Source organism: Chinchilla lanigera, unplaced genomic scaffold (assembly GCF_000276665.1).
Source record: "Chinchilla lanigera isolate Chin_1 unplaced genomic scaffold, ChiLan1.0 scaffold00081, whole genome shotgun sequence".
NCBI lineage: Eukaryota > Metazoa > Chordata > Mammalia > Rodentia > Chinchillidae > Chinchilla > Chinchilla lanigera.
Genome location: NW_004955482.1, coordinates 6,710,628 through 6,730,905, shown reverse-complemented (window position 1 = coordinate 6,730,905; position 20,278 = coordinate 6,710,628). Strand labels below are relative to the sequence as shown.

General features: G+C 52.2%; 1 protein-coding gene across 7 annotated transcripts; it reads right to left on the bottom strand.

Annotated features, from left to right (window-relative positions):
* Positions 1 to 333: 333 nt before the first annotated feature.
* Morn3 (MORN repeat containing 3) lies at positions 334 to 14,384 on the bottom strand. 7 transcript variants are annotated; one of them, XR_001230992.1, is made up of 8 exons: positions 14,293 to 14,384; positions 10,527 to 10,752; positions 7,695 to 7,852; positions 5,918 to 6,077; positions 3,592 to 3,776; positions 3,373 to 3,471; positions 2,979 to 3,085; positions 2,635 to 2,825 (listed from the first exon to the last, which is right to left on the bottom strand). XR_001230992.1 is itself a non-coding variant. In XM_013503731.1 (7 exons), exons 2-6 carry the CDS (start codon positions 10,669 to 10,671, stop codon positions 3,379 to 3,381), a joined length of 741 nt encoding a protein of 246 aa, XP_013359185.1. In that variant the 5' UTR covers positions 10,672 to 10,752; positions 14,293 to 14,384; the 3' UTR covers positions 334 to 1,218; positions 3,373 to 3,378. The 7 variants fall into 7 exon arrangements, 6 of the variants coding, with proteins under 6 accessions (XP_013359185.1, XP_013359184.1, XP_005403168.1 ...); XM_013503731.1 differs by lacking the exons at positions 2,635 to 2,825; positions 2,979 to 3,085 and adding an exon at positions 334 to 1,218; XM_013503730.1 differs by lacking the exons at positions 2,635 to 2,825; positions 2,979 to 3,085 and adding an exon at positions 1,245 to 1,266.
* Positions 14,385 to 20,278: the final 5,894 nt, after the last annotated feature.

Here is a 20,278-nt window from a genome sequence, read left to right as displayed (position 1 = left end):
AGCCTTGCATTCATGGAGCCCAGGCTGGCTCTAAATTCAGCAGTTCTTCTGCCTCAGCCTCCCAGGTACGTACCCCCATGCCCAGCTATCTGTAAGACATAACCTTCATGGGTTTAGGATGCCACACAAATCCCTTTGGTGCTAAAGAGATTGAACCCAGCGCTTTTGCATCTCTGACTGAGCTACATCCTTAGGCCACTGGGTTCTACTTTAAGCACCTTTGGCACTAATAAAAAGCACAAAAATGTGACATTGAATAGACTGAAAAGGGCTGGGATGTAGCTCAGAGGAAGCACAAGCGCCTGCCTGGCAAGCGGAAGGTCCTGAGTTTGATTCCCGGTACCAAAAAGGAAAGAGAAAAGGGGCAAGATTTGAAAAAAAAAAAAACTGAAAAAGGGTACTTGTTACCAGTATGGGAGCTGAGTGTCCCTGTTAGACCTTAGCAATTTGGTAAATTCACAAATACTGGAATTAGAAAGCCAAGCCTGGTGGCACATACTTGTAATCCCAACACTCGGGAGGCTGAGACAGGAGGATCACCCTAGGTTTGAAGCCAGCCTGGACTACGCAGTGAGACCCTGTCTCAAAGCAGCAAAAACAAAAACCTGAGGGTAGTGCAGTGCTGACTTCGTGGTTTGTCACCCTGAATGCCTCCTCCTGAAGCTAAGGCCGCTCCCCTGCAGAACCTAATTCAGCATCCCCTTCAGGCAGCCTGGTCCTTGTACACCACAGCTGCATGACACTGATGCCCAGTTCCCCACCTGTGCAGGAGTCCTCTAGCCAGGCTGCTTCCCGTCCTTTGCACATGCGGCACAGCGCTGCTAGCTGCGCCTCGTCTCCCTCCCTTGGATGAGTTCCTCAGCCTTTGTTCTGCAGGGTGCGTGTTCTTGGAGCGTGCGGCCCCCTGCTTCTGTAGAATGCCCTGCGCGTTGGGTCTGTGCAGCTTTCTCATCCTCCCCGCGGGAGGGTGTGGTGTGTGCTGGGGAATGTGAGGGGAGCCGCACAGGGAGCCGCGGAAAGCAGCGAGGTCCGTTAGCTGGTACACACGCGGGCCGCCCCCAGCTCGGCTGGCACCCTTCCGAGCAGGGACTGCTGTGACCTCCTATTCCGCAGATAACAAAATGGAGGCGCAAAGGAGTTGAATCATCTGGCCAGGGTCCGGGGTGACAAACGCTGTGGCTTGGCCGAGGCCCTCGCGCAGGTCTTACGGGGCCGACTCTGGGTTAGCAGAAAATTGGGACGATCAGGTGCACTGGGCCCATCTCGCTGAGTGACAAACGCAGGAGCTGAGATGTAGCCAACCCGGGCCCGGCCCCCGGCCAAATTTTGCCACAGCCCGCCCAGCCCGGGCCAGCTTCCCTTCTAAGTGCATTGCCTGTCAGGCCCATGGAGGCCCCGAGTTGAAGACCTCTGCTTGTCCCAGTATATAGTTTGGGCGTCCAGCATAGCCGGAGGCCGGGGTTGACACACGTGACCCACCAGTCACCTCAGATTCGCCCCATGTCCGGCGTCCTGTGAGCCCAGGAACCACCTCTGGCTAGGCACAGGCCGCGCTGGACAGAGGCCACTGTACGCAAGCCTCTGTCTCCCCAGAGAAGCCCTGGATGCCCTCTGTCCATTTCTCTAGCTCCCCGCTCCTTTCTGTCTACTTGGGGAGGGTAGTGAACCCAGGGCCTTCACACTGAGCTATATCCTCAGGCCTTTTTAATTTTGTATTTTGAGACAGAGTCTTGCTAAGTTGCTGAGTTGCCCAGGCTGGGATGGAACTTGTAATCCTCCTGCCTCAGCTTCCCAGACTGCTGAGATTACAGATGCATACCACTGCACCCAGCTACACCTCCCCTACTTCTAAATGACTTTATAGTTCCATTTTACAGATGGAGCAACTGAGGCCACTTGCTGAGGGCCACGTGGCCTGTTAGTCAAGGTTCTTGGATCCAGCTCTATATCAGAACTCCCTAAGGAATGGATAGGTATCCCTGGGCATGGGACCTAGACATCCCATACCCTGTTTTTGTTGTTTTGTGTGGTACTGAGGGTACCAGGGCCTCATGCATATTGATGTTAGCATTCTAACACCCACCTCCGTGCACAGCCATTCATTTGTTTATTTATTCATTAGATTTTTGTGTTTTGTTTTTGGACACAGGGCTGGCCTTGAATTCACTATATAGTCGAGGTTGGCCTCAGCTTCTCCAGGGCCCGGATTTCAACCATACGTCACTATGCCCAGCTATTTTTCTTGTTTTTTGGTTTGTTTGTTTTTGGGGCTTTGAGATAGGGTCTATGTAGTTCAGGCTGGCTTGAACTCACTATGTAGTCCAGGCTGGCCTTAAATTCAGAATCCTCCTGCCTCAGCCTCCCAAGTAGCTGGGATTCCAAGCATGCACACTGCACCCAGCCATCACAGCTTTTAAAGCTTCCACAGGATCCCGAGGGGGGAACCCTGTTCTGAGGTGCAGAGGTGGGCCCCGCCCGGTGGTGGCCAGTGTGGCGGGCACTGCTCACTCCCACGGGGTGACTGAAGACCTGCAGCCCCTCCCCTACTCCGCCCCCAGGCGACCCGGTGTGGCATGGCCCACCTTTCCTCTCTCCGCCTTTCTGCTCCCCTCCTGCCTCTCACCACAGGCCCTGGGAAGCCACCCCGCGTCTTTATTGCCGCACACTCAGGCCAAAGGCCGTGACAGCAGGGTCCCCACGGCAGCCGGGAGAGTCGCACCGGCCCCTGTTGGCAAAGAGCACCAGGTGCTGGGGAGGGAGGCGCCAGGGTGTTCCCCGAGAGGCCGCGCTCCTGGCTTCTCCGAGCTGCACCGGTCTGAGCAGTCCTGCGGGGGAGGGGAAGGCGTCTGAAAGACCTGGACCAGCGCCCTCTTCTCCGTCCTCACACACCGCCAGAGGGGCTGCGGAGGACCCGGCTGACAGATGGGCGATGTGGGGTCCCCACCTCATCCCCACACTGACTCCAGCCCAGAGCTCACCCCGGTGGCCCAGCGTGGCGGCCTGTGCCTGTAATCCTCACACTTGGGAGGCTGAGGCAGGAGGATGGCAGAAAGTTCAAGGCCAATTTGAGCTACATAGTGAGCCCCTATCTCAAAAGATAAAAACAAAAAAGCTGGGTGTGGTGGTACATGCCTGTAATCCCAGCACTTGGAAGGCTGAGGCAGGAGGATCACCAGTTAGAGGCCAGCCTGGAGTACAAAGTGAGTTCAAAGCTAGCCTGAACTGTGTAGTGAAACCCTGTCTCAAAAAGACCAGAAAAAAAAAAAACCACAAAAACAAGAACCCAGTCCTCTCTGCCCACCCCCAGACTTCAGGAGACCTGCATGTCATTTGGGCCCTGGAGCTGCCTCCCCGCCTCACCTGATTCCTCACCTGACATCAGTCCCCTTCCTCTTCCTCCCCCTCCTCTTGTGTCTGTGAGAATACAGCCAGGGCGTCCTGGAGCACGCCATCAGGGTCCAGAAGCTTGAGCTGCAGCGGCCAGGGAGGGATGCGCTAAGGAACAGGCCCAGCCTGCCCGAAGCGGCCCTGGTTTCTCCTGGGCTCTGTCCCTCTCTGCCTGTGGCCCCAGGGCCCCGGAGGGCTGCCCACCTCAGGAATGGGGAACTGGGTGGGTGCAGGGGCCTCATCACGGCCAAAGTCGATCACGGTGCCGCACTTGGCCACACCCTCCACCCAGAAGCCCTCGAAGAGCTGGCCATGGTCCAGGTGGAAGAAGCGTCCATGCCCGTGCTTCCGGCCTCTCTCCCAGCTGCCCTCGTAGCGGTTCCCGTTTTCTGGGAAAGGACAGGAGTGTGGACGCTGGGCACAGCCAGCCCAGCAGCCAGGGCCTCCACCAGCCTGGGGTCGCCGGCAAGTGGGCGCTCCATGTGGAAGTGTATCACCAACAGTAACCTTCACAGTAATTTTAGGAGGTGGCTTTTTGTTGTTGTCGTCTTTTTGAGACAGGGTCTCGCTATGCAGTTCAGGCTGGCCTTGAGCTCACTTTGTAGCCCAGGCTGGCCTCAAACTTGCAATGATCCTCCTGCCTCAGCCTCCTGAGTGCTGGGATTACAGGCGTGCGCCACCACGCCTGGTCTTAGGAGGTGGCTTCTATTTGCGTTGTTTACCATCATCCAAGGACTAGTTCATTGATGAGTTGCTGAATGGGCTCATAAGAGGTGGGGCCAACGGGGCATCATGGCAGATGCCAGTAATCCTAGTACAGTGGGAGGCTGAGGCAGGAAGATCAAAAGTTTGGGACCAATCTGAGCAATGTAGCGATTTAGCAATACCCTGTCTCAATATTTAAAAATTTCAAAAGGCCCAGGGACGTAGCTCAGTGAGAAAGCCCTGGATTCCATCCCCAGCCCAAAAGGAAAAAAAAAAAAAAGGTAGGGCCCTCGTTGAAGAAAGTGGGTCATAGGAATGTGGCCTCAGAAGCCACTTTCTGTCCGGCTTTGCCCTCTCTGCTTTCAGGGTGCCATGACAGGATAGAGCCAGTGGACCATGGACTCCAGCTCTGAAACCGTGAGCCGAAACAAACCCTCTCCTCCATGAAGTTGTTCGAAAGTGGTTTGTTACAGCAACACAAAGCTGACCGGTGCACCCACCTGTGTGTCCCAGCTGCCCCAAGGAGAAAGGTGAAGCAGAGGGGTGAGGGCCCACACTGCTCAGGGCAGTAGGGAGCTATGGAAGGCCCGAAAGGAGGGCAATAAAGAGGTCCACCTGATGCTCTTCCCTGGTTCCATGCATAGCTGGCTCCTTCCCTTCCTTCAGGTCTCTGTTACAATGCTCAAATGAGGTGGGCATGGTGGCACAAGCCTGTAATCCCAGCACTCAGGAGGCTGAGGCAGGAGGATTGTTGCAAGTCCAAGACCAGCCTGGGCGCCAAAGTGAGCTCAAGGCCAGCCTGAACTGCATAGTGAGACCCTGTCTCAAAAAGACAAAAAGAAAAAAAAAAAAAAAAGACAAAAAGAAAGAAAGAAAAAAGAAAAGCTCAAAGGTCACCTCCTCTGGGAGGCATTCTCTGACCAGAAGTCCAGCTAACAGCTCCTGTTCCCAACCTCTTTGCCATTGTTTCTTAAGAATCCCTAAGCACTTTCTCTTCTCTTTTGTTTTTGTTGAGATACTAGGGATGGAATCCAAAGGCATCATACCCCTCAGCTGCATCCTCAGGTTTGTTTTGTTCCTTTTAATTTGGAGACAGTCTTCCTAAACTGTCCAGGGCGGCCTCTAACTTGAGTTCCTCCCGCCTCAGCCTCCTAGGTAGCTGGGATCACAGGTGTGTGCTCCATAGCACTTTTGACCCACAACTAAGAGACTGTATGACCTTGAGCAGGGGACTTCAATTTTCTTCCCTCAGTTCTGTCTAATTTCTAGAATTGTTTTGAGAATTAAACGACCTCAGGGGCTGGGAATTTAGCTCAGCGCCACAGCGCCTGCCTGGCAAGCTCAAGGTCGTGAGTTCGATTCCCGGTACCGGAAAAAAAACCCACCACCATCACCCCCCCAAAAAAAAAACAAAAAAAAAATGACCTCAGGGCTATGATTATTATAGGTAGTAAAAGCAACTGTCTTATTTATCTGCTTATTGTCAGAGTCCCTTATTTTTTAAATTTTATTTCTTTTTTTTTTGGTTTTTCTCCGGTACCGGGAACCGAACTCACGACCTTGCACTTGCCAGGCAGGTGCTTTGCCGCTGAGCTAAATCCCCAGCCCCTTAAATTTTATTTCTAAGTTCCCTTATTAGAGTGTAAGGGCCCAAAAGGAAACTACAAGGAGGGCAGCTCAGGCTGGCTTTGTGGGGGCGTGGCCAGGCAGGGCAGAGGAATGTGACCTCGAGGGAGGAGGGTCTGGGCGTGGCCGCAGGGCCTTGGGCGGGGCCTACAAAAGTGGGCGGGGCCTGGTTGCAGGGGCGCGCGGGAGGGGCACTCACTCAGGCGCAGCATGCCCTCCCCGTGGGGCTTGTCTTTCCACCAATGGCCCTCGTAGATGTCACCGTTGCTGTAGTACATGCGGCCCCACCCGCAGCGCTGGCTGCCACACCACTCACCCTCATAATACTCCTTGGGTCCGAAAAACTGGACCCCGTAGCCCTGAAAGCAAAAAGGTCCCTGGTCACGGCGTCCCCACCTTGCTAGGGACCCAAACCACACACCTGAGCTGCTTCCGCCCTGCCCCCTGCTGCCGCTGTCAAGCAGCCCCATGGCTTCTCCGCCGTCCCTTCCCCTCCTCTCTACCGGCACTCACCCTCCATACAGTAGCCAGACAGACGTGTGCGTGCGTTGCACCTGGCCCTGGACTATGGTAGGCAAGTGCTCTACCACTGGGCCACGTCTACCCTTTCCAGTCTGACTCTGATGCAAGAGTCCTTAAATTGCCTAGTCTGGTCTCCAACTTGCCATCCTCCTGCTTCAGCCTCCTGAGTTTGCTGGTGTTCACCACCCTGCTCGGCTCAGAAAGATCTTTTTTTTTGAGAGAGGGTCTCGCCATGCAGTTCAGGCTGGCCTTGGACTCACTTATAGCCCAGGCTGGTCTCGAACTCGCAACGATCCTCCTGCCTCAGCCTCCCCAGTGCTGGAATTACAGGCATGCGCCACCCCACCCGGCTTCAGAAAGATCTTTAACCACTCATCTGCACCCCCAAACGCTGGGATCAGCCACTGCCTGCATATCACCCAGGAGGCTGGGTGAAGTAGCCACCTCTACTCAGTCCCTGTTTCCCATTGCCCAAGCTGGGCTTCAATTTTCGCTCCTCCTGACTCAGCCTCCTAGAGTGCTGGACTCACGGGCATTCACCTCCATGTCTGGTAATGCTTCCTGCCTTTGAGTTTGATTCCTTCATCAGTAAAAGGGAAATGATGATGATGATAAGCTTTTCTGAGAGTTCATTCGGCTGCTGCCTTCTCATCCCAGGCTCACAATAGTAGCTGCTCAATAGCAATACTGTAGTTATTTTTGAGACACAGTCTCTATATGTAGCCCGGGCTGGCCTCATGGGCTCATGTGGTCCTCCCGCCTCAGCCTCCCAAGTACCTGGGACTACAGGTGTGAATCACCACCTCTCACTCATGACACTGTCGTTAGCTGTCGCCACGGCCCATGGTGAGGATCTGTCCAAGTCTGTGGAGCCGGCTGAAGAAACTAGTCCCCGCCTCTGCCTGGGTCTACCCCCTTCTTCCTTTCCGGTCTGTGGCCACGGGCATGGCCCTCTGCTCCTATTTCCTCCCCTGCCCTTTGCCCCAAGCCCATAGAAGGGCCATTCTCCGGAAGGGACACCCAGGGGAAAGGAGGCCGGAAAGGAGGGGAGAGGGTGGAGGGGGCCTCACTCCACACCTGGCTCCTCCGGAGCCTGCCGCCCTTGCTTCCTGTTTCTCGGGTTTTGTTCCGAGAGGCCTTGTCCATCCCCCACTTTTCCCTCTCCCACCCATCTGGCCACCGTCCTCTCCCCAGAGGACTCTCCCTTTCCACTCAGGCCTCGTTTTTGTTTTTGTTTTCAATTTTGTTTTGAAGCAAGGTTTTGCTAAATTGCCCAGACTAGATTCAAGTTTGCAGTCCTCCTGCCTCAGCTTCCCGGAGTCCACACACGTGGCACAGAACACCTGCTTCCTCAGCCTCTGTGACTGTTCCTCTACACACACACACACACACACACACACACACACACACACACACTGCCTGGCTGTCAGTTTGCCCATGCTGGAAACACTCACCGATTTCTTGTCTCTGTCCCACCAGCCTGAGTACACTCTTCTGTATTTTCCTGTCTCTCGGTCAGGAAGGCTAAGGGTGCCATAGCCGTCTCGCTTCCCATACTTCCAGTCCCCTTCATAGATGGCTCCTGTCTTCTTCCAGACCTGTGTTCCCTTCCCTGGTGACAGATGGGCCAGCACTGCAGGAGCGACCCCCTGGGGCTGGGGGCCCGCCCTAGGCTCCCGTAGGATGATTCTCTCTAGAGGGGTGAGTCGCTTCTGCAAAGAGCAACTCTAGCCTTTGCCCTGAAGCTAGACTGACAGAGAAATCTGCCCCCAGCGTTTCTGTTTTGTCTTTTTTGAGACAGGGTCTTGCTATGCAGTTCAGGCTGGCCTTGAGCTCACTTTGTAGCCCAGGCTGGCCTCAAACTTGCAGCAATCCTCCTGCCTCAGTGCTGGGATTATAGGCGTGCGCCACCACACCCAGCTCTGTTTTTGAGACAGGGTCTCGCTACATATCTCAGACTGGCCTTGAACTCACTATATTCCAGGATGTCTTCAAACTCATGCTAGAGATCCTCCTGCCTCAGCCTCCTGAGTACTGGGATAACAGGTGTGTGTTACCATTCCTGGCTTTACCTCATAATAATTCCACCTATAACCACAAGTGGCCAAGGTTCCCAGGACATGTTCTGGATATTTTCTCCAGTTCTAAACACACCTGGAGACCCATGTCCTACTAATCCAAGCCCTCCCTGCCCTTGCCCCCTTCCCCACTGCAATCCAACTGACCTGGCTTTCATACCAGCTATGCTCTTACCCCAGGGCCTTTGCACCTGCTTGTCCTTTGGCCTGGACCCTCATTTCCAGAGTCTCATCCTCCCTCCTGTAAGCCTTGCTTCATAGCCCACTTTCTCCATCCCCTCCCTTACCCCATTGTTTCTTTCCATGACCCTTGGGGGTTCCTAACACAATGGCTGTTTCCCTTATTCTGACATTTGTATTAATTATCCATCTCTCCCAGAGGGACGTGAGCAAAGGAATGAGTAAAATGCTTTTTTTTGAGACAGGGTGTCATTGTAGAGCCCAGGGTGGCCTCTAACTCACAGTAATCCTCCTGCCTCAGCCTCCCAAGTGCTGGGATTACAGGTGTGCACCACCACACCTGGCTATGAGCAAAACACTGATGGAGTGTTTAGATGGTTTAATTCACATCTTGGTCCTTAATAGCCTGGGACAAAGCCAACATCGTCCCTGTGAACTTTGTGACCTTGAGCAAACAATTCTTTGGGTTTCTCTGGCCTCAAAGAGTCTTCCTGTGTAAAATGGGAACAAGAATATCTCATAGGACAATCTAGATGTGTGTGTGTGTGTGTGTGTGTGTGTGGTAGTGAAAATTGAACCCATGACCTCACACATGCTAGATGAGTACTGTACCACTGAGCCCCATCCCCAGCCCATCCTAAGTGGTGCATGCCTGTAATCCCAGCACTCTGGGAGGCTGAGGCAGGAAGATCACAAGTTCAAGTTCAGTCTGGGAAATTTAGCAATTTAGCAAGACCCTGTCTCAAAAAGTAAAAAGGACCAAGCATGTAGCTCAGTGTGAAGGCCCAGTGTTGCAAACAAAACAGGCAACAACAACAACAACAAAACAGGACAAGGGAGAGAGATAAAGGAGTGTTGGCCGGGGATGTAGCTCAGCGGCATAAGCGCTTGCCTGCAAGCCTGAGGTCATGAGTTCGATTCCTGTGACCAAAAAAAAAAGGTAGATGCTGGGCATGGTGGTGCGTGCCTGTAGTCCCAGCACTCTGGAGGCTGAGGCAGGAGGATCATTGTGAGTTTGAGACCAGCCTGGGCTGTAAACTGAGCTCAAGGCCAGCCTCAACTGCATAGAGAGATCCTGTCTCAAAAAAAAAAAAAGGAGTTACTGAGCTTTTAAAAAGGAGCCAATATTGAGCATGGTGGTACACACCTGTAAGTCTAACTACTTGGGAGGCTGAGGCAGGAGGATCGAAAGTTCAGGGCCAGATTGGGCAGCTTATCAAGATCCTGTCTCAAAATAAAAAGCAAAAAGGGCTGGGGATCTTAGCTCACCACTCCTTGGGTTTTATTCCCAGTACCACCAAAAAAGAAAAGGAGATGAGGAAAAGGAGAAGGAGGAGGAAGAGGACAGAAATCCTCCCACTGTGACCACATGGGGGAACCTAGGGAATATTATAAGCCAGACACAGAAAGAGAAATGGCTTGTGATCTCAGTTATATGTGTCACCTTTCAAAACCCAAAAAGGTCCTGGAAACAGTGGAGCTGGAGCTGCAGAGCACTCTCACCTCACATGTCTTGTGAGGCCCCACGTTTGATCCCCAGCACCACAAAATAAATAAGTTAAACATAGAATACCATTTGACCCAGCAATTCCGTTTCAATTCTCCAAAGAGAATTGAAAACAGATGTTCAAGCAAAAGCTTGTACACAGCGGGGCTTGGTGGCTTACGCCTGTCCTTCCAGCGCTTGGGAGGCTGAGGCAGGAGGATTGTGAGTTTGAGGCCAGCCCTGTCTCAAAAAAAAGAAAAGGAAAGAAAAGAAACTCTCTGGAATTATAAAACAAGTTAGAAACTTGGTCAGGTTTTCAAATAAAAACGCTTCTCCCCCATTAGGGTGTAGATTGTATCACCAGCGCTCTGGAGCCTGCAGCCCAGAGCCCAGACCTGCAGCTCAGGGGCCCAGTTAGTCTCCCAAGGGTCCCGGGATGGCTTCTGAAGCCACCACTTCTGTCCCCAGTGAGCTCCGCAGGCTGCTCCCGCGGCCCCAGCACTGCCCCCGCGCCGCTCGGCTCCGCTCCGCGCCCCACGCACCGTGCCGCAGGTTGTCCTTCCACTCTCCCGCGTAGTGGTCACCGTTCACGGCATACACCTGGTGCCTCAGGCCATTCTTCTGGGCCCTGTCGTCCCAGCCCTTCCACAGGGGCTCTGACTTCTTCGGGCACTTGGACACGGGCATGTTGGCTGCTTGTGTAGGGCCGCAGGGTGCTGGTGGGGGGTGAGGACATCGGGCTCAGGGCGCCTGGTGTGATGCCAACTCCTGTCACAGCCAAGGGGGGGAGTCATGTGCATGAGAGCAGCCTTTGGTGGGGACCTGCTGTGCTGGAATGACACTGGGCTGTCCCCTCCCCTGCCCTCCCCTGGGGCCCCCTCCTGGGGGGCGGGGTCTGATGGCACAATTGCCCGGGAACTCAGGGAGACCAGAAGGAACCTGGGGCTGTGAGGACACCAGGGAGAAGCTGTCCCTGGAGAGGAAGGACAGTCACCTATTTAACGACCAGAAAGACCAATCTCTGGCCTTGCGTCTGGAGGAGCCTGGGGGAGGGGCAAGGTGGTGCGGAACACTGGGGTCCATGCAAAGGGAGAGGGGTGCCTGGCAGACACCTGGCTCTGGACCCCCTCCAGGGGTGCCCCTTTCCCGCCTGTCCTGCTTCACCTGTGCCCTAGATGGGATGGTGGCAAAGCCTCAGCAGGGGCACGTGAGCTGTTAGGGGAGCCTGGCCGAGAACAACTGTCTAGTTCGATGACAGCTATTTGGGGGAATGAAGGATTTCCCGGGACATCAGGCTAAAGTGTTAAAACAGAGCCAGGTGTGGTGGTGCATGCCTGTAATCCCAGCACTCAGGAGGCTGAGGCAGGAGGATCATTGCGAGACCAGCCTGGGCTACAAAGTCCAGCCTGAACTGCATATCGAGACCCTGTCTCAAAAAAGACAAAAACAAAAAACAAAACAAAACGAAAAACTGAGACAGTCCCAGCTGCACCTGGGCTCTCCGTGAGACTACCCCATCACCTACTGAATTTTCCGCACCAGACCTGGCCATGCCCGTGCTGCTTGGTGGAGTTACTGAGGCAGGCTGGGTGGCTTGAGGCCTTCCCGCAGTTTCTGGGAGCCTGTCTGTGTTCCTTGTGTCCTCAGGACCTCAGTTCTAACATTCATGTCCATCTGTCCATTTCCCTAGGCTCCTTCTTTTCCTAGGGCTACATTCATCAGCCATCCGCAACTTTTATTGAGACAGGGTCTTGCTAAATCACTAAGTTGCCTTGACTAGGCTTGAACTTGTGATCTTCCTGCCTCAGCCTCCCAGAGTGCTGAGTTTACAGGTGTGCATCACCATATCTGGCTACATTTATATTTTACATTCCCTTTAGGTTGTCACTTTGCACCCGTCTGCCAGCTGCTGGACGGTGTGGGAGTCTGGAGTCCCAGGGAGGGCTCAGGCAGGGGAGAGGGGGTCTGGCAGGCTGGGGCAGCAGTGTGAAAAGGTTTTGCTTCGGGCTGAGTGTGGGGTTTCCAATCTGCACTGGAAGCACCCTTGTATGTTCTTGGAGACCAAGCTCAGCCCTACCTGCTCCCTCTGCAATGCTGGGGCTGCAATTCCTTCTCCATGCTCTGGCCCTTACCCCAAGAGCAGTTTCCTCAGCAGGGCCCTGGGAACTGTGTCTTCTCTCTTCCTTTCCCACTATGCTCAGTGCTTGCACATAGTAGGCTTTCAGCCAGGAAGAGCCAAGCAGGCTCTGACTGCATCCTTCCTCTTTTTCTCTTTTCCTTTCTCTCCCTGCCATTTCACTTCCTCCAAGTAAAGTGATTGCCTCAACGGCGACCACCTACTTTTGGGATAAAGAGTGTCCTGGGACCTCAGACTTCCAGAATTTGACTAGTGGGACCTAGACATGAGGGTGCTCGAGCACTGCTCTGTGTCTGAGCCAGAAGTGGGGCCTGGACCATACTGGTGGTTCCAGACTCTGACAGTCATCCTCCAGAAGACAAAAACTGTTCCAGGCAAAGAAAACTGGAAGCAGAATCTGGGAGCAGAAACCAGGCTAGGGTCCTAAATATGTTATTTTCTACGCAGTACCACCTGCTCTAGGATTCATCTTTATATTTAAATCCACTCACTTCAAAAAATTGAAACATTTGTCCAAAAAGTAGACTTTACACATTATTACTAAAGGGGCTGGGGATTTAGCTCAGCGGCAAAGCGCCTGCCTGGCAAGTGCAAGGTCGTGAGTTTGGTTCCCAGTACCAGAAAAAAAAAAAAAAAAAAAAAAAGTGCTACATTAGGGGCTGGGGATTTAGCTCAGCGGCAAAGTGCCTGCCTGGCAAGCACAAGGTCGTGAGTTCGGTTCCCGGTACCGAGAAAAACCAAAAAAAAAAAAAAAAAAAAAGCACATTATTACTAAAAATGGAAAACCACTGTTAGGTACCTTAAGGAGAAGACAACTATAAAAAATAAAAATATTAAAAAGAACCAACTCCAGTCCTAGCTTGATTTTGAGTTTTGTCTTTTTGAGACAGGGTCTCGCTCTGCAGTTCAGGCTGGCCTTGAGCTCACTCTGTAGCCCAGGCTGGTCTTGAACTTACAGTGATTTTCCTGCCACCATGCCCAGCTCCAGTCATAGTTTGATACTGTGGTTTACAGTTGGCTAGGCTCTAAAGTCTCTGTTAAAATGAGGGATGCCGGGGCTGGGGATTTAGCTCAGTGGCACATGTGCCTGCCTGGCAAGTGCAAGGTCGTGAGTTCGATTCCCGGCACCGGAAAATAAATAAATAAATAAAATAAGGGATGCTCAGTGTGATGAGACATGCCTATAATCCTAGCATTTGGGAGACTGAGGCAGGAGGATCTACTGGAGTTCATAGCCAGCCTAAGCTGCTATGTAGTAGAGACCCTGTCTCAAAGAATACCCGAAAACCCAAACCAACCAAACAGATCTCCCCCCCGAAAAAAAACCCCACAAAACCAAAAAGTGAGAGATAAGCAAAAATTGAAATAGGTGTTGCTAGGCATGGTGGCGCACATATATCTATTATCCATAGTGGGCTACTAAGTAAAACCTTGTTTAAAAAAAAAAAAAGGCATAGTGGCAGAAGCTTGTCATCCCAGCACTCGGGGAGGCAGAGGCAGGAGAATCACAAGTTCCAACCCAGCCCGCCAATTTAGTGAGAGTCTGTTTAAAAATTTGAAAAAAAGGGCTGGAAATATAGCTCAGTGGGAAAGCCCTGGATTCAATCCCACATGAGAGAGGAGGGGGTGAGAGAGAGAGAGAATCCATATTAACCCCAAACCCCAAACTCCCAAACTGACACTTTCTCCTTGGCTTACTTAGCACTTTTTGTTTTTCTTCCGGTACCGGGAATCGAACTCACAACCTTGCACTTGCCAAGCAAGCGCTTTGCCACTGAGCTAAATCCCCTAGCTTAGCATTTTGAGAACCCTCTCTCTAATTACTTTTATTTCTTTTAGGTGATAAGGATCAAACCCACTCCCTAGCACCAGGTAGGCAAGTGCTCCACGAGGAGCCACACCCTCAGCGGGAGCCTAATAACTTTCCGACGATGTCTCTGGAGGTTGCTGCTTAGCCAGTGCACCCTAAAACATACCCCCGCCCCACACTTTGGAACACAGACAGGGTCTACTCCAGGAAAGTCTCAGCTTCATTGCAAAGCTGTGGATCGAGAAGGAAAGCCTTGCGGGCCCGCCCAGGTTGTTTGGTCCCTAAATAACAGTAACGGAGGAGAGGACGGGGCGCAGACATCTTGGGGTCAGCACCTCCCTACCCGTCCACCTGCTCCCACCTGCGCTTCCCCGCAGTCTCGGCTTCTTCGAGGTCTCGCTCTCAACATACAGTTGGCGTCCTAGGCTGCCCGACCCGGCCAGGGTCGCTATGGCAACGCGCCGCCCCAGCAAAGCAGCTCTGCAGAGCCCGCCCCTTCCTGCTGAGACCCAGCGGCGGGAAATTTTGAAGGGCAAACCAACGTCGCACGGATGCATACACATCACATACAAAAGTGGGCGCAAGTCCCAAAAGTCACCGTCCTAGTGGGCTGTGGTGGCTCAGGCCTGTAATCTCAGCTACCCAGGAGGCTGAGGCAGAAGGGTGGCAAATTCAAAGCCAGCTTGGGCAGTTTAGTGATTTAGCGAGACCCTGTCTCAAAATTTAAAAAATTAAAAAGCGTTGGGGTTGTAGTTCAGTGCAAAGGTCCTGGGTTCAGTACTCAGTTCTGGGGAAAAATAAAAGCCACAGTCCTTCCAGTGGCCTTGCAGAGCTGAGGGGACCTGCTCAGGCCCTCCCCTTTCCTCTCAGCTGCGTCACCTACTCCTCGACCCAGTCTTTTTTTTTTTTTTTTTGTACTGGGGATAGAACTCACGACCTTGTGCTTGCCAGGCAGGCACTTATGCCACTGAGCTATATCCCCAGTCTTTTTTTTTTTTTTTTTTTTTTTCGATCCAGTCTTTACCTCAGCCACACTCCGCACACTCACTCCCTTTCGTTCTTGGAAAATGCTGGGTTCATCTCTGCTTGGGGCTGCTGGATCTTCTACACCGGCTGGAACCCTGTTTACAATCAGAATTTCCACAGCTACTTGCCAATCCTCAGTCCTGTTTGTGTTTTGTGTAGCGCTTAGCACCAACACATTCGTGTGCACACACACTGTCTTTGAAGATAAAGTTTTTTTTCCACTCTTATTTTCAATAAATAGTAAATATTCAGGGTAGAGTGCTTGCCTAGCATGCATGAGGACCCGGATTCAACTCCCACTACTGGAAAAAAAAAAAAAAAAAAACTCATGCTGAGGTTGGTAGTGCATGCTTATAATGCCAGCACTCTAGGAAGCTGAGGCAGGAGGATCCCAAGGTTGTTTTTTGTTTGTTTGTTTTTTCTTCTGAGACAGGGTCTTGCTATGTAGTCCAGGCTGGCCTCAAACTCAGAGTGATGCTCCTGCCTCAGCCTCGGAAGTACTGAGTTCACAGGTGAGTGGCACCACTCCCAGCCTTAGAGGCTGGGCAAATTAGTGATTTAGGTGAGACCCAGTCTCAACATAAAAAAAGAAAAGGGATGTGGCTGAGTGACAGAGTTCTTGCTTTGTGTATACAAGGCCCTAGGTTCATCCCCTGCACCACAAAAAAAGGAAAAAAGAAAGAAAGCAAGCAAGCAAGAAAGAAAGAAAGAAAGGGAAAAGGGTGGGGGAACGTACCTTAATGGGAAGGCCCTGGGTTCAAGCCCCACCACCAAAAACCAAAAAACAATCAAATACAGAAAAACATAACTAATATTAATGCCTGGCACGATTACTGGCGCTTTGCCATATTTGAAAGCAGAGCCAGGCGTGGTGTTACACACCAGCAATCCCAGGATTACAGACAGCTGAGTTAGGTAGAAATGTCATAGGCAGTCGGACAGGGCCAGGCCCTTGAGGGAGTCAGTGCAGAAAACAAGACCACATCTCAACCGTGGCTGGAGTTGCATCTGAAGAGGTTTAAAGTCACAATGGCCAGATTTACAAACCTCCCTAAGGGGTAAGTGGAAGTTTGAGATCATTGGTACTACCCTTTTGAGATTTCCTGAATCAATTAACCATTATCTTATCGGGGGTGGGCCATCCTCTCCCACCTGCTAAGATTAAGACTAAAGACAAGGTTATAGATTATACAGATTATCGGCCAGTGTTGATGACGTCATCCATGTGCCCCTGCTACTATTGGATCAATACAAGCCAAGCAGCTGTACTTAGAATCCTATTGGTTGATTATAGCTTCGACCCATGTTGTACAGAAGCGGGCTCTTTGGCAGCCCACTTGGGGCCCCTCCTGTCTCCTAGGAGCGATTCGTACCCCCCAGTAAATTTCCCTAGTCAGCCTCCCCTGTTCCTTGGACTTCGGGGAATGCAAACTTGGCATATTAACCTGACAAGTTGGAAGTTACACACTTTTTCCCCTGTATCACCAGGACTCGGACGCTGAGGCAGGAAATTCCAGCCCAGGTCGAACTATACAACGAGACCCTACCCCGCCAAAGCAAGACGGCAGAGAAGGTTTTGTGTTTTTTTACTGCTGTCTGTGGCACCCGGAAGCATGTTCCCAGTTGTTCAATAAATATTTGTCAAATGAGTGAGTTATGTGCATTTGGGGACCCCAGTTCTGGGAGTCGAGGGTCCCCCATGCCAGCTGAAAGGGGGTTGTTTGGTCCAATTTTTGCCAAGGGCCAGGGATCCTGGGAAAGGCAGTGTGTCTTCCTGGGAGGCGGGCTGCTGTACAGAAGCAGCGCTGCCTGCTTCACACAGTTCTGCGCTGTCCCAGCTGTGACCCCCGCATGTCACACAGCGTCCCCGGGGCCTGTCCTGCTCCTCCTCTGCTGTCTCCCGCAGCTACGGTTCGCAGGCTGCTGATCCGCGACTTCTGGGTGCTTGGAGCCTTTGAGAACCCTGGGTGGGGGACAGAGGCAGCCTGGGAGGGAGAGGCGGGTACTTCTCACCCCTCTGCCTCAGGGGATCTCAGCAGAGAAGGCAGCGGGGTTCATCCCCTTCCACACAGGTCTGCACCCAGTTCTGTCGCCTGCCCACTCCATCCCACAAGCCCTAGTATGGTGGTAGCTTCCTGCAGTTGCTGTTCTTTCCTCACTTTTGCTCTTTGTCACATTGGGTGTTGTTTTGTTTTATTTTATTTATTTCTTTGTTTATTTTTTGAGACAGAGTCTCTCTCTCTCCTTTTTTTTTTTTTTTTTCTTTTTGAGACAGGGTCTTGCTATGCAGTTCAGACTGGACTTAAGCTCACTTTGTAGCCCAGGCTGGTCTCGAACTCCCAATGATCCTCCTGCCTCAGTCTCCAAAGTGCTGGGATTACAGGCATGCGCCACCATGCCCAGATTGAGACAGGTTCTCACTATGTAGCCCAGGCTGGCCTCGAACTCCCAGCAATCCTCCTGCCTCAGCCTCCCAAGTGCTGGGTTTAAAGGCGTGAGCCACCATGGCCTCAATTCTTTATCGGATACTGCCATCATCTTCCCTGTGCTTGAGGTGGAAACTGTGGCCACTTAACTCACCACCGGTCCCATCTCTCACAGAAATGAACAGACCAGTCCCAAATTCTGAGCCCGCCTTCCTGACTGGCCCAGCCACATTCTGAAGTCCACCCTGGCTCTTGTGCCTCTGATGCTAGGTCCTCCTTGCCCCTGTCTTCCCCTCCTCAGGCACCCAGCCAGCAGCCCCAGCCAGCCTTCACCCTGGTACAAACTGTCCTTTGGCTGGTGGCCCTGTCCGAGCTGCCTGCCACCTGCTGAGCGGCTTCTCACAGTGACCAGGCTGGCCCTGGCCCCAGCCTTAGTGCTACAGCAAGGGACACTTCTCCGGCCCTGCGGCTTATCTGAGTAGGTTGGCTGGAAGGGCAGGTCGCGAATCTATCGATTCTTCTCCCTGCGACAGAGACAGATCTGGTGGCATTTTCCACAGGCCCTTGTGTGGGTGGCGTGGGTGGTGTGGCCTGGCCTCTCCCCAGCACGTCTGTGGGCTCCCGCCCCAAATACCCTTCCACATCGCTTGGCTGATCAGTGGCTGGAATCTGGACTCCTCCAAAGGACACTGTGTACAACTTGGGGTGCAGGTCGTTCCCTCTGGATTCTGGGGCACAGGGCTGCCCGGCCCCACAGGCCTGCATATTCTCTGGGGAGGGGTGGTCTTGGGGACATTCTTGGCCACAGGGCTCCTGCCTGCCAGCTGTCCAACTCCAGGGAGCGCCGCTCCCTTGGCAGCCCAGCCGAGAGTAGGGTCAGCCTGGGCTGAGCGGCTGGGGCCCCAATTCCCAGAAGGAGCAGGAAGGACCCACCTGTCTATACAATAGACAAAGGTGGCGCCAGCCCAAGGAGCCATCAGCAGGTGAGCAAGTAAACAAAATATAACACAATGGGATATTATTTGGTGATTAGAAGGAATGAAGTTCCCATACATGCTCAGCATGCGGAGGAATACTGGAACCGGTGCAGAGGCAAAAGAACCAGACAAGGCCACTGACTATTATTCCATTCACTTGAAATCTGCATAATCCCCCAGGCGTGGTGTCCCTCACCTTTAATATTAGCCCTCTGGGAGGCCGAGGCAGGAGGACTGCAAGTTTGAGCCCATCCTAGGCAATTTAGAGGGGCCCTGTTTCAAGATAAAAAATAAAAAAAAGTGTCCAGGCTCTGTGGCATAGGCCTGTAATCCTAGCACTCAGGAGGCTGAGGCAGCAGGGTTGCTAAGAGTTCAAGGCCAGCCTGTGCTACATAGGGAGTTCAAGGGCAGCCTGGACTACATAGCAAGACCCTGACTGAAAAAAAAATAAAATAAAATAAAAAAATAAAAACATAAAAAAAGGGCTGAAGACACAGTTCAGTGTGAAGGCCCTGGGTACCCTCCCACAGCCCTGTACTATCCAGAATAGATAGGTAGGTCTATAGAGGCAGAAATACAGATTAATGATAGAAGGGAGAAGAGAAAAGTGAGGGTATAGGATTTCTTTTTGGGATGACAAAATTGTTTTAAAACTGAAGGTCCAGCAGAGTGTGGTGGTGCACGCCTGTAATCCCAGCACTCAGGAGGCTGAGGCAGGAGGATCGTTGCGAGTTGGAGACCAGCCTGGGCTATAAAGTGAGCTCAAAGCCAGCCTGAACTGCATAGTGAGTCCCTGTCTCAAAAAGACAAAAAACAAAACCCCCTGGAGGTCGCATCTCACTGTGACTAGAATAAGAACCATTCAATTGTACAATTTAAATGAGTAAAGGGTATGACATGTGAATTATATCTCTATAGTTTGTTTTTCTTCCGGGACCAGGAACCGAACTCATGACCTTGAGCTTGCCTGGCAGGCGCTTTTGCCGCTGAGCTAAATCCCCAGCCCTGTGAATTATATATCAATATAGCCGTTTTCATTTTTATGCTTTTGTTTTCTGAGGCAGAGCCTTGCTATATATTCCAGGCTGGCCCTAAACTGACCACGTAGCCCCGACTGGACTCAAACTCACACCTATCCTGAGTGTTGTGATTCCAGGCGTGCTCCGCCTCGCCCCGGCAGTAAACGTCTCCCGTGCAGAATGGGCGCCCTCTAGAGGATCTCAGATTTCCAGAAAGAGCCACAGACCAGTTTTGTTTGAGACAGGGTCTTACTATACGGCTCAAACTGGCCTTGGGCTCCTGATCCTCCTGCCTCAGCCTCCAGAGTGCTAGGGTTACAAGCTTACAAACCACGCTCCCAGCCCCACTTTGTTTCCACATCTGTAAGCACCCGAGAGACTCCAGGAGAGGTGACTGCGTGGTCGGCAGTGTCTAGTTATCTTCTCTGCTGTGCCCGGCATTGAAGCCAGGGCTTGGTCTGCCACTGAGCTGCACCCCAGCCCCTGTTTACCTTTGTACTGAAGTGTAAATACATGGAAAAGTAGATGTATCATCAGTGCATAGCTCCAGAAATTGTCACAAACTGAACACAACTTTTATGTGAGAACTCACACACTGGAACTGTCTTTCCTGGGACCTTGGTCAAATGTTTACATTTAGCTGGGTGTGGTGGTGCACACCTGGAATCCCAGCACTCAGGAGGCTGAGGCAGGAGGACTGCCCGAGTTCAAGGCCAGCCTGAAGGACAAAGTGAGATCCTGTCTCTTTAAAAAAAAAAAAAAAAAAGAGAGAGAGAAAAGAAAAGAAAAAAAAAGAAGAATATCCTTGTCACGGAGAGTTCCAGGGGACAGAACTGCTCTTGGGGATGAGCTTTGACCTCTAGCCTCCATCCCTTTTGGTCCTTTTTTTTTTTTTTTTT

Bases quoted from the DNA above. Each gene is read 5' to 3' on its own strand.
- Morn3 (XM_013503731.1), bottom strand. From the start codon at position 10,671: ATGCCCGTGTCCAAGTGCCCGAAGAAGTCAGAGCCCCTGTGGAAGGGC. The intron at 6,078-7,694 runs GTGAGTGTTTCC...TTTTGCTTTCAG, and splicing joins GGGACAGAGACAAGAAATCG to GGCTACGGGGTCCAGTTTTT. The intron at 3,777-5,917 runs GTGAGTGCCCCT...GTCCTTTCCCAG, and splicing joins GGAGGGCATGCTGCGCCTGA to AAAACGGGAACCGCTACGAG.